Source organism: Amblyomma maculatum, chromosome 3 (genome assembly GCF_055883805.1).
Source record: "Amblyomma maculatum isolate TAMU_Amacu chromosome 3, ASM5588380v1, whole genome shotgun sequence".
Taxonomy (NCBI): Eukaryota; Metazoa; Arthropoda; class Arachnida; order Ixodida; family Ixodidae; genus Amblyomma; species Amblyomma maculatum.
Window position 1 is genome coordinate 151,655,779 of NC_139346.1, and position 13,464 is coordinate 151,669,242.

Genomic DNA, 13,464 nt, shown 5'->3' on the forward strand with positions numbered 1-13,464 from the left:
GCGGCATGGAACATCATAGCCTCACAACCTCCGACTCCATACTGGAGCTTCTTCGCTTGAACACCCAACGTCCAAAATCGCGGCTCCCACCAAAAGGGCAGCTGCTTTGACTGTCCTCCTTTGAACTCACGAACGCATAGCCTCACTGAAAGAGACGGTGTTCGTTGGGCCGTCGAAAAAGCGAGGCGAGGGAAGATATCGATCCGGGCTGAGTTCGCCGGGTTGAAGGGTCGATTCTCATCGCCTTTTTCTCCGGGCACGTGTCCCTACAGAAGGGACCCGACATTCGGGCTGGACGATAAGCGCACGGCAGCGTCCCCTGGCCTAGAGTTACTATATAGGCTTTGGCAGAGTTCCGCGTTCCTTTCCTTTCGCCGCCAAGCAACCATGTAGCGCCGGGAAGCCAACCCTACCGGAATCCCGGCTGTATTGCATCATCCGTCGTGAGTACGGCGTGCCGCGCTGTGTGCGAGCTGTTGGACGGTGACTTATTTCGATTAGGATAGCCAAAGTAATTCCTTCTCAATTGATTTCCAGTCTGGCTGATTGGCTCCTGCAAAGAAGACGTGTGGCTTCACTGCACAACTTGGCTGCTTATACGGTACCTTCGCGCAACTCTGGCAAAGCCTATATAGTAACTCTACCCTGGCCGGCACCACAGCGCCGTCTTGGATTTTCTCTCATACCATAAACGAAAAACGTCCGGGCTTCGTTCTTTTTATGTTTTGCCGCGGTATGCAAATGAACTCAACGTTGGATGGTTAGTTTATTACGTAGTCATTTCTCACCCTCAGTTGTGGTGCTGGCCGCAGAGTTCCCCGCGCTCACGCCATGGCACCAACGGTAGCCACGGGAAATGCGAACTGCTGGTCACGTGGGCTCACCAACCACCTCACTTTAAGGAAGACAAGGCAGTGAAGAACGCCCAGATGACACGCGCGCTTTTTCTTTGCCTTCTGTCCTTCGTCATTGTCTTGTCTGCGCCTCTAATGCTCACGTTAAGCGGGAATCAATTAACAGCGTCATTGTCGCCATATTGCGCTAGTGAACGCACAACGTTCGAGAGCCACTATAACGATATTGTTACCATCGCTAAAAATTTGAGAAATGAGTTCAAAAAAAAAAAAAAAAGGGCTTTTTGAGGGAAACAAAGGCGACGGCTTCGTATCGGTTGTATTACAATTTGAAAGATGCTATTATCGATGTACGGCACCTCACCCACATCCTGCGGGTTCGGGTCACAGCAGCAATCCGAGGACACAGCCTAGCATGCACTGTGCTCCTGCGCTTCCGCTTCTAAGGAAGGAGGAAGGAGAAACAAAAATTATAAGCCCATAGCCTAGGGTCACAGCGCCCGAAAGCGGGGCCGCCGCGGCGGCGTGCGCGCAAGGATACTGAAGATGTCTATGCTATGTCAGTGCACGTTACACTGGTCCCATTAGTAACAATTTGCATTAGGTAGTGTTTTGTACCGCTAGTCTGAGTCCTGTGAAATACCTAATCTGAGGTCTCGTGCGAGTCCAAAATTCTCAGAGAGAGTAGCAAGTTTTACATTCAGCAAGCGTCTTCTTATTTTCCTCGCCATGATTTGTCACAAAATGAAAAGACCAGCGATTGTTGGATGCTGGCTGAAAGAAGTACATTCGCGTATATTTCTTTCTGCCCCGAATTCTCCACAATGAGGACAAACGAAACAAGCCGGTAATGGCGTGTTAACATAAAAACTTATATGAACCCTCCATTTAATAAAGGGAACCGGGTGTGCGAAATATATGTTACTGATTTGCAACGATGGACATTAAGGGGAAAGACGAGTGAAAGTAAGTACATCTAGATCAGCTTTTCGCTCTAGGTCGCAAACCTCTGACGCACTACGGGCGCATGAACAAAGATGCGAATTCGTACTAGTGCTCTTCTAACATAGCAGACGACCAACTTCCCTCTGAAAAATGAATGAATGAATGAATGAATGAATGAATGAATGAATGAATGAATGAATGAATGAATGAATGAATGCACATTTACTGCCAGAAGTTGCGGCTGGAACTGTTGCTGATGGGGGATTCCGCTGACTTCTTGGCAATATTGAGCAGCGCCTCTTGATTTTGCTGGCAGACTCTGGCCAGCTTCACCTTCCAGTACTCCAAGGACGCACCAGGTGGCACTGGGTGTCGGGTTTTTGTGGTCATGTTCGTGAGATCCGGGTGAAAATAGGGCTGTCACCGCTCTAATGAATATGCGTACAGTCTTTGGTGAGGGCGATGAAGGTGATGGAGATTGGGCTATGGGAAGGTCTGAACTCGACGCGGATGGCATGAGTCTTCCGGGGATATGCTTTTTTTTTTTTTTTTGGGGGGGGGGGGGGGGGGGCGCTTGATGAGACGCAAGGTTTCTTGTGGCATAGTTGCTGGATACCGATAGTATAATCGCGAGCTAGGATATGAGCCCGGTTGTTTTCAGCCAGGCTTTCGTGGCCGGGTATCCAGCTAATGACATGGTGCTGTTGGAGAGAATACCGATCGCTTCAGCACCTATGGCGCCTGATGGCCGGAAGGAAGCGGCTAGGTATGGAGTGTTGGTGCAGTCTGCTGTAGCGGAGTGGTGTGTTTGTAGGCGAGCATAAGACAAAGCTGTATTGTCCTGATTTGCGAAGATCTCAAAAACTGGCCGGTTCTCTGGCTGTTTGAAGTGCACGATGCGTGCGGCAGGGGATCGAGTTAAGTTAGGCATAGGTCAGGATGTCAGAGGAGAGCCTACCCGCGAGGCAAAGGGCCTGCGAGGCCTGAGGGTTATCAATGTGGCAGAGAGTGGCTCTTGCCTGATGAGGTGATGAGGTTAACAAACGCGTGCGCTAGGAGGCGACGACCGTTGTTCAAAGGAGGTTTATGTCTAGGGCTAGCAGGCAGACCGGGGACGCCCACATTGCAAGGCCGAGACCAGTATTGTATAGGGTGCGGATTAGGGCCCGTATTCCGAGTTTGCGTCATTATCGAAGTGTCGCTATCTCACGTTACCTCGAGTCATCTGATTGGTCGAAACGCCGGAACATTATGTTGCCACCTGTTCCTGTTCTGCAGTGGCAACACCCAGTTCCAGTGTTTCGACCAATCAGATGATTCGAGGTCTCGTGAGATAGGGACACTTCGACAACGACGCTAACTCTGAAACGGGCCTAGGACGTCTACCTAATTCAGGGTAGTGCGTGTGACGTGTTGATAAGGGAAGCCATATTGTATGAGGCTGATAGCAGGGCCAGGGCGCACGTAACAAAATATGTCACTGTGACTGAGGCTTGCTTGGAGTTTCGCAGATTGTCACGCCTCCTGCGGCATTGAAAAAAAGTGCGGAGAGCTATGTGCTGAAGAAGGAAAAGTTGCGACGCCGCGCTGCTACCTGCTCGCCTCCAAAATCTGATCATTGGTTTTGGCCAGACTTTGACTTCGAGTTTCGCAGCTGGCATGAGTGAAGAGCTCTGCTGCAAACCAATTCTACGGTCTCGGAACTTATCTCTGGGGCGTCCCTGGTTGTTGAAAAAGTTATACGGTGTGGCCATCTGCACTCGAAAGCTTCCTTACTTCACGCGTATCCTTCATGTGTACGCGTGTACAATGGCGTCACAGCCTTTTCACTCAGTCCTTAATATGCTGCGTACTTCTGCTTTTTTAATACCTGGCGAGAGCTTGTGAATGCGTACTGTCACGTACATTGAAAATAAGCATTGATATACTTCGTGCGGGCCTCAAAAACATGATGTTGAAATTCGACATCATATGGCCCTAATCATTGACGCACGCGACAGAAGAGAAGAGGATATGCGATGCAGATTTGTTTTCTCTCTCCATAGCAGGGAAATGCAGAAGAACTTTCCTGTTCCACGAATCTGGATTCCGTAACATAGCGAGAAGTGCCGTCGAGAGGACAATCAGTCAGCACTTAGCCTTGAGAACTGGATAAGGCATACTAGATAAATAGTGTTGGTGGCGTTGCGCCAAGGCGGGACAGACTTTGTCACAGTCGGGAATTGACTTGGCTAGGACCTTGCTGGTCCACCTGGTAAAAAAGGGAAGCCTCAGTGCCAGTCCAATCCAATCCAATCCAATCCAGTCCACCTTCCCGCAAAGGCGCAGCGGCGCTGGCGGCGGCGGGTGCGTATACGGGGTACGTTTAGACTCCGCCGCACTCCTCGTGTAGGGTCCGCGGTGCACGCCGGCTCGTCACCTCGCGTGCATACTTCCAGGCAGAAAGGGGAAACGCCGGTAACGCAGCACGCTCTTGCATCACGGCACGCGACCGCGCAGTTAAGTTCGCCGTTGGGAGAACAAATCATTGCTCCATTTTGTGAATCGTTGTGGTTCACAGAGCAGTTATCAAAGATTCTCGGGAATGCTGTCTCTGGCTAGTAGTGAATGTTGCCTGCGCATTGTTCGTCTGCTCTAGCTTTGCTTTGTACGCTCGCTGCGTGTGCTTCTGACTCTGAACAGAGCTGCACTGTTGTACGCTGAACTCATCTCAGTCGCTGCTGCTGCTTCATCATAATACTTACGACGATGGACGGCGATGATGTGCGTCATTTTCTTTTCTGCTTCCGCGCCTCTTCTTTTAAGCCGAATGCCTTTCTAGACTCATGGAAGGAATTCCCGTGCGTGAGAGTTGTGCACGAGATCTGTCAACTGTGCGCGAGATTCCGCGAGATGTGTCCTTGTCTAGCGTTCCTGCCACCTGCAAACCCGCACTTGAACGTTCGCCAAGGAAAGCCACTCGACAGGAGCGATGGTGTACCGTCCAAACTCACAATTGCCGGAGAAACTGTGAGAGATACTGCGGCTTTCTTTTCCTGTAAACCAATAGCACTGCAACGAACGCCGATAAGAGGCAAACGATGAAAGAGAAATGATAGGAGAGGAAGGGCAGAATTTCGCAATCCTAATCTTAGGATACATCTAAGAGAGCCTCTATTTTTTTTTCTTTTTGTGTGCTCTTCTTTATGCTACAATCAGAGAATAGTCAATTTTTTTTTCTGGGTCGTTCATATACGTTTAGCGTTTACCCAGGTGCACCCACTAGACTACAAATAAGCTGGCTAAGACGACACTGCGGGGCTAAATGATGTTATTAAAATCAGCGTGTTGTAAACGGCGCTCATTAAAAAAAAGAAAAACAGATAAAGAGACGGCGCACTCTAAAGGCTTGATTATTTTGCTCGTTTCCAGATAGACGCTTTTGGCTGTCAAAAAGAGCAGCTCGTAGAAGAAAAAAAAAATAGTTGTGATTTAACTCTGGTTGGTTAACCCTAGTTGAATTGCGATAGCAAGGACGGAAGCTTCTTTTACCTGCTATATTATTCCCTTATCACGCCATATCAGTGTAAGATGCTAAATTATTGGGACACATAATCACGCCATATCAGTGTAAGATGCTAAATTATTGGGGACACATAAGCTTATTCTTTAAGAGCATGACGCGAGAGTGTAAGCTACCAGCCCACATATAAAATGAGAAGGGTTCTATGCTGCTGAACCGAATGTGGAGCGGAAGAATTAGCTGCCGGTGCGTCTTCGTCTTCTTCTTAGTCCTCTTCTTCTTCTTTTTCGTCTTCTTCCCGGCTGTTCACAACCCAAGTCACAACACAAGGAACAAATAACGCCTCATCATCTCACCGCCATTGTGCAATGTTTCCTTGGGCGACTAACGCTATTCCTTCAGCTGGATAAAACAAGCTAAGCTACAGAGAGTAAATCTTGGCGGAAGGCTAGAAATGATAGATTATTTTGTGGTGTGATGTCTAACGTTTAAAAAAAAAGAACCTTCTCTCTCGTACAGATTTCGCGCACTTAGCCTGTGGCTTTCAGCCTTATAGCTGAGCCATGCTCCCATTTTCTCTGTCGCACCGTGCCGCAGGAATAGTCGTTGCTGTTTGTTCATTTGTCTCAAGTCTAATCTATGCCGTGTAGGAAAGCAAGATGGGCTTGTGTTTCGGTACTTTTTATTCCATGCTGTAGAAGTTCCTTAAGTGGCATTCGTTTTATTTTGCACTGCAGGCTGAAGAAGCGAACGAGCACCGCAGTGCCGGCGGGTTCCGGCACAAATTGCTCATCATCGGTGACAAGAGTCCCTCGGACACGAGCTCGGTGTCTAGTTCGGCGTCGCAAGACAGCGACGGCTCGATGCGCTCCAGTGAGTCGACGACTAACAGTGAAGACAGGACAGAGTCACCGACAGGGTCGTCTGGTAGTAGCAGTGGCGGCTGCGGAGGCCGCGGTCATGCCGTCGAAGATGACGTCTATAACGACGACCTGGACGCACTGCTCGAGTACGGCCCTCATTCTAACCTTCAGGTGCGACGGACCATCGAGCGGACTGCGATGCGGCGTAGCCTGACTCGTGTCACCGACGTCCGCAAGCGGACTCCGACCAACCTGGCCAAATCTCCGACGTCCAGCAACGACGTGTCACTTGTCGAGAAGCTCCGCTGGCTCACCTCGCTCGATGACGACGAAGGATGCAGCGACGACTCGGAGGCCCTCGAGAACCAGGGCCCATCTCCTCCCGTGGTGGCCCGCAGGCCTCCTCCGGACGCGGGCTTCGTGCAGGACGCCGGGCGGCCGTTACCGGGATACCCTCGCGGAGGGCTGAACGGCACCTTTCAGCCGCGGCCAGCTTCCTTCTCGCAACTGGGCGAAGCCTGCCGCGGCTCGCTCACCATGCTTCCGGTGGCGGCGCGAGACTACCGCATGGTCCGGCGCGTACCGGGAGAGAACCACCCTCAGCAAAACAGCGGCACAGCGGTTCAGCGACCACCGCCGCCGCCCCCACCCATCCGGCGGCCGGCACCCCAGGGCAGCGGTGGCGTTGTCGTCGGCACCAACGCCAAGGACGCGCCTTCTGACGAGCTGGAACGCTTCGTCCAGCAGGACATGGAGCGCACGGAACGCATCCGCAAGCGGTACAGCCTCAGCGAAGAGGACGAAGATCCCTCGTTCGGGTTCGCCAGGAGACCGTCAGTCCGCGGCATCCGGTCGCGGTTCGGCTCGAGCGCCGAGATCATGAAGGACGTCCAGCAGATGATGCACCACCCGGCCATGACTATGCCGGGCAGCCACCTGTCGTGGTCGCACCCCGTCGAGCTGCCGCCGCCCAACCACAAGACCCCGCAGCAGGTCAAGGTCATGCTGCTGCCGCGCGTCGCCGAAGAGGACACCGGTCGCAACTACGGCTCGGCCGGTGACATCGCTACGCTGACGAGGTCGCGGCGCGCCTTTCAGCCGGCTCCATCGCCGGTGCCGCCTCCACTGTCGGCGGCTGCCAAGGACGAGAGGGGAGTCCCCGAGGGTGCCTGCTCTTCGCCCAAGGTGTCGTCCGAGCCGGCCTATCAGGGACAGCCGCCCAAGGGCACCGCTGTTTCCGCGCCTTCACCCCTGCCCGCTGGGTCGGACGCGCAGCAGCAGCAGCCGCCTCAGGGTGTTGTGTACTATTCCCTCAACGTCTGACCCACCGCCAACCAGTGATGAGACTGTTTGAACCAGGGACACACATCCACCAAAGCGGAATATTAGTCCCCTCTAATCTCGTCATCTCAGCAAGCGACTCGCTGGCCAGAGTCCGTCGTGCCACGTGTGCGTGTGTGCGCCGCTGACGACGACGACGCGGGGGATGATGAATAATACCCGGTGCAAACGGACAACAGACAGCTTAGAAAACACACAAAAAACAGGGACCTGCAGTGTTGTGGTGCAAAAACTCGGCACGTGTTTCGTGCGCGTGTGTATGTGTTCAGTGGTGATGAGTGGCGTGCCGTTGTGCGGCACTTGAGTGAGCTATCGTTACTTGTGGCTACTTGGCCGATCCCGGCGCGCTGTCGCACTGGCGCCGCTAGGGGTCAGCATCTTCCTCCAGTTCTCCTCATTCTTAAGCCTTCCTGTGAGTCAGGTGCGCCACGACCTGTCACCAGATGCCCCATTCTCTTCCAAAGACCTACCTCCTTGGGTCTCGGGGGACCCGTGAGAGTCTCCGGGGGCCCGAGGTGTGTCTGTTAGTCGCTGTCACGTTCTCCGCGCTTCGAGTCATACGCTAAGCCGTCTTCTTGGTCCCGCGTATTGAAGTTTTGTCAGCGCTAGTTGGAGAAGCAAACAAAATGTATTTTAAGAGAGGTCTGTTAGCTTTTCAACAGTGAATTTATTATTAGGGTACGTGCAGTGGGCATTAAGAACGAGTGGGCGAGGTTGGAGTTTAATGCACTCTAATGTTAGCTGTTAGGGAGGGGGGGGGGGGCGTAGTCGCTTGGCTAAGACTATAATTATGGCCAATCTTCCAAGCATTTAGTTGTCGTAGCTACATCGAATAGTCGGGCTGGTGAAGTAATATTTCGAGCTTAGCATTAACTCTATGGAGGGAACCCTTGTGCTTACTTGCCTAGCTTTCCTCAGATTTCCTAAATAATTTTGATGACTTCCTTTAGAGCCAAGCTTCAGCAAATGCCTTTCACATTTCCTCTCACTTCCATTCCACACACACATAAAATAAAAGGAAGCTAGGAGGTTACTTTAATGTTGTTATGTCATTTTGTTTTTACTCTGGCGAGGTTTGATTTCCTTTTGTTTTTACCAGCAGTAAATTAGAGACAACTGCATGGAAAAGCTACATCCTCCGCAAAGCCAGAAAGCATGCCCTGCCCCGCCGCTGCTGCCTCGTGCCAAGGTGACCTTAAGTTCTTCCTCTACCAAACCAGCCTCGAGAGTCTTGGAATAAGAAATATGCTAATATATCGCACCAGCTACCAGAAACTAATCAATTTGGAAAACGTCCCCTGGAGAGTGCGCTTTTGTTAAGGTTCGTGTCGTGTCGTCATGCCTTCAGGCGTCGTGCTACATGGATTTTTGGCAAACGTACAACGATAAGAAATAGTACCTGCCTTTTGTGCCGGAAATTTCTTGGCGTTGAAATCGACAAGCGCTAACCAACCTTAGCTAATACGTCTGTCGCACGAACAGTTTCGATCCTAATTGAATTGGATCTGCAACAACTCAATGCAGATCGAGGTTGCCAGACGGCAACTTTCAAGTGAAATCGAGCCTGAGGCTGCTTGGCTCAAAGCCACCTCTTCAAGCGTTCTTGAGTTTTCAACCACGTTCCAGAGCGGGTGTTGTTACCCTCGACGTCTCCTAAGCACACAAAGGAAACTTCTCAATGGTCGTTCAAAACGGTCGTTAGCACCGGATGCTTCAGTCCTTGAAAACCTCAGTGCAGGTCGAGTTTAGTGAGGATTGGAAGTGTTCGTGTGATACAGGTGTAACACTTCGATTGGCCTAAGAATTTTCGGATGACACTGAAACCGGAAGTTAGTTACCAGCAGGAAACGCGGGGCAACATTCTGGACGTGGAAAGCTTCCCTGGATGTCACATATTCTAAACTGCCGGCTCTCTAACTTCTTCCACCGCGTCCATGGTACGTTTAGGTCACGTCAAGGTGATGCTCTTCCATTGGATATTCCACCGTACGCACAAGGGGTTTGCTGCGTGCTGTACTTTTTTAACCGGAAGCGCGGAGAACGTGTAGCTGCTCAACTTCGTCTTGGTAGTCACTTGCAGTGCTGCGGAGGCTCAGTGCCGCATTTTTAAAATTATCTTGAAGGACGAGAGTATTTCCTCTTTGGGACGACCGAATGTTCATTAAGAGAAAGCACTACTGCGGGGTAAACGTCTTCGACCTGCGTTGAGATAAACCAAGGACGCGAAAGTCCAAATACATGCTACCATTGTCAGGTACAGCTATTTATCGCGAATTCACAGAGCACGTGTCGGTTGTTAATGGGAGGGGGGGCAGCTAGGGCGCGAACTTTCCTAGAGCGCCAGAATCGTTCCCCTCGGTTTGGATTTGGGTCGGGACGTTTCACACAGCGTCCTGCTCTCTTGGAGTAGCTTTCTGAAGTACGAGGAGTAAAGCCACGACGCGTACGAGAGCACACGCAATAGAAAACACTTTTTCAAGCCCTAATGTCGCTCGCGAGTGGTGCCAGCGCACGCTTCCTGTAAAGTTTGTGAAGAACTGTGCAGTACTTACTCGCCCTGTCTCGTGATTGGTACTACCGATCGTCTTGTCGGCGCTTCCGCAGCACTGCACCTAATTACGAGCGAAGACGGAGTGCATATTTTCTTCAGGTGGCGCAAAACGACGACTTTGCGCGCCTCCAGGCTCAAGCCAAAGCAAGAAAGAAATAAAAGCACACACATACACATGCATTCACAAAGGAGGTGCCAGGGTGCTTCAACAAACAAACAAAAAAGTCTTCTAGACCTTTTCCCACCTTTTCTTCGTCTGTGAATCTCACCCGCCGGTCTCATGACTGCGGGGTACCGCGCGTGCGTGTTTCCGCTTGCTCGTTTTCTTGGCGCCTTGTTGCTGTTGTTGCGATGGTCTGTGGGACAAAGTTTGTTCTTTGTATAGCCTCAAGACCGCGTGGTTGGGCCTCTGTAGAGAATTTTAGGCAATTCGCATGTGTAACTTTGTTGCGCACCCGACTACACCACCCCGATCCCCCGTTCCAGCCATGTCCTGTGAACCTTTTTCTCAGCTTTCGTGACAAGACGGGGTGGTGGGCCTGAGCTTTCACGCGGGTCCGTAGGAAAGTATACAGTCTATATTTACTTATAGAAAGCTTATATATAGTGAAAGCAAAAAGTATTTCCGCGAAGCACCTCTAGTGGCGTGAGCTGTGAAGCGAGGCGTGGAAGAGAAGATGGTTCAGAGATAAAGTCGTTCAAGAAAGGCCAAAGATAGTTGCCGTCTTGGCTTCTTGACGCTAGCTCAAGTATGTCCACATCTTTGTCACTCCCTTCCAATCTTCTCTCTTTCTCGTTTTGACTTCTCTTCTGGCAGTTTAAATTCAGTCTGCTGAGCCGCGAACGTGTGGCGCTGAAGTCTGGGTACCTCCATGGTTAAAGGGACCTGCACGCATTACTCATGCCAATTGTCAACTGAGCGTTGAGAGAAAGGAATTCCTGTTGTCAACGTTTCGCGTAACGAAAATGAAAACGAGCGAAATTGGTTCTTCAGTACTTCGAGGTTTCTGCGCTTCAAGACCGTTCGCTCGAACGGAGTAGTGAGATTTCTGCGCCAAGTCGCTTGTTCTGTTGTTCCTATCTGCCTAATTCCCGGTGCTGTTGATCTGGCATGCTTGCGTTGTCTGGAACACCTTCACTCTGGGCTTTGCGAACGTATCCGAGAGGGACGATTGAAAGGGGCGAAAGTGTTATGGGTGCACCGATTACTATAGCCTGTGCAAGTTGTTGCTTCCGACGCTTATCGAAGGTTACGCTTCTCGGCGCTTTTGAAGAGATAAACAAGGTACTATTTTTCCCCAAACGTATCGTATATGCCAAGCTACTGTTGCTACAAAAGTTTAGCTTGCGCGTAGGAACTCTCTGCTTACCGGTACGGCAAATTCTAGGGTGTGTTCCAAGTAATTAGCAAATGAGTACTGAGTTATGACTCAGAGACGAGCTCTTTGACGCCAGTTGAGCTAATGTTTTGCGCCAAGCTGCCGTTCGCTGACTAAGTGCATATGTTACGGGTCCCTTGCCGGCTTTTCATGTTTACTGCGAGACCTTTTTTCCTTGTTGATGTTAGACACGTGAACACCAAAGTCATTTGTACGTGTGTTTGTTGCGAACCTCTTTGTCTCCACCGGGCGACAGATGGCGGAACCGAACGCCAGCAAAGAAACGAAATTTGAAGCGGTAACGCCCCATCTTACGACTGCTCGATGTGCCCCAATGGGCCAAACGAGACGAGCCGGCCCATTTCGCTCGAAATACGACAGCGGCAACTTGGGAAAAAAAAGTACGCGAGAGAGTACGTTCGCACACCCAGCGTTGTTTTTTAGTACAAGACGAGTACGTGTGCTTTACTAAGAGTCTTTTTTATATAGAATAAGTGTTGTGAAAAGTTAACAGCTTGTATATTCGCGTCAAAGGGACGCTACACAGCGCGGTTCTCTTCCCGTAAACGTTGACCCCTCTGTATGGAGTTTTGTGACAGGCCTTTTCGAAAAATGTGTCAGGTGCATAACGCTGCTGTTCTTGAGTGAAAATGGTTTGAACTTGCTGAAGGCTTCTTCTCACGTGCTGATTAATGAAATTACTATTTAATTCTACTTTTCGAGGTCGCTGACACGATATAACGGAACTATTACTGTCTCAGGAAAGTTCCCTTTTTCGATTCTGTTCATTGTCGGAGGCTGGTTTGGCGTCACAAACGGCGTCCCCATTGGAAATATATCTAGGTAAGACGACTTGTGGTTTGTAGATGGGCTGCTTGCAGCGCTTCCGGTTATGGAAAAATTGTGCTAATTACAACGTGACGGTCGCTGATGGAGAACGGGTAGGCTGCTTATGATTTCCCTTTTTTTTCGTTGTACCTGTTGGGCAAGTTGTTCAGACCAAAGATGTTGCTTGCACGCTGGCGCTGTTCATACAATTAAGTCGTGCTCCAGAGTTTAGAAAACGTGTAAATCTTTGTATAAAAGAAGAAATATAAGTGTATTGTACCCTATTCACAAAGACTGTGAGTGTCATATTGCCATGACCTGCTTTGCCCGGTGAGAGAAGTGTTGGCGACTGAGTTGACCTTCGAGAGTACGAGTTTTCGTGTGACCTGTGCCCGTAGTGCTGATGATGACTTGTTAGTTTTTCTGACTCGTCGGTGCATTGTGCTTGTAGAGACGAAATTGATGGATTTGGAACATGTTGTTGTCTGTTTAACTAAAAGCTGGCCTGTTGGTTCTTTGTTGCTTTTTTTTTTTGTGTTTCCTGGCTCAATGCGGGGCAATACTGATAGACGACACGATGGTACCCCTCCAAGCACGGTATAAAAGTTTGAAAATGTTAACGAAGCATAAAATATGTCAGCTAGAAATGTAAGTTTTTTGGGCTGGACCCCAGGTGTCTTAACATTTTGGGAACCATAAAAAAGCTGAGCTCATGACTGTTTTTCTCCTCAGTGGTAAAACAACAACAAATAAAATACCTTATTGCTGTTAAACCTTGTCTTGCTTAAACAATAATGGATGCAAATAGCGGCCCCGGTCAGAACTATACTAAATTCTAGTAGAAAACGTTTGATTTGAGATATTTTGTGCTGACTACAGCCCAACACAGTATTGGGACTAATGGCGCATTCGTTTGGTCCGCGGAGTCTACGATGTTCATACCTCCATGAGCATCCACTGACGTGAGGAAACTCACTGCGAAGTAACGAAATACGGGGACAAGTGGAAAACATTCGGGAATATGTAGCCGCGCGGACCCTCTAACGGACAGCAAACACCGAATTAACTTTCAAGGCTGTCGTTTGAGAGTTTGATGACTAAAGAAGAAACAACACGGTTAAAAAATTTAGCTGCTCTACAACCCTTGCAAACATGATTCTTTCGCACACAGGGAGAAGCGAAATTAAGCTCCCTCTTATAC

General features: G+C 50.0%; 1 protein-coding gene across 4 annotated transcripts in view; it reads left to right on the top strand.

Moving 5' to 3' along the window:
- The window catches only part of LOC146196478 (uncharacterized), a 301,218-nt gene extending 288,182 nt beyond the window's left edge, over window positions 1-13,036 (top strand). For all 4 annotated transcript variants that reach the window (XM_084598211.1, XM_084598213.1, XM_084598210.1 and 1 more), the window contains one exon: window positions 6,039-13,036. In XM_084598211.1, coding sequence (XP_084454337.1) covers window positions 6,039-7,487 — 1,449 coding nt within the window. In that variant the 3' untranslated portion in view covers window positions 7,488-13,036. The remainder of the gene's footprint in view (window positions 1-6,038) is intronic.
- The last annotated feature ends 428 nt before the right edge of the window (window positions 13,037-13,464 follow it).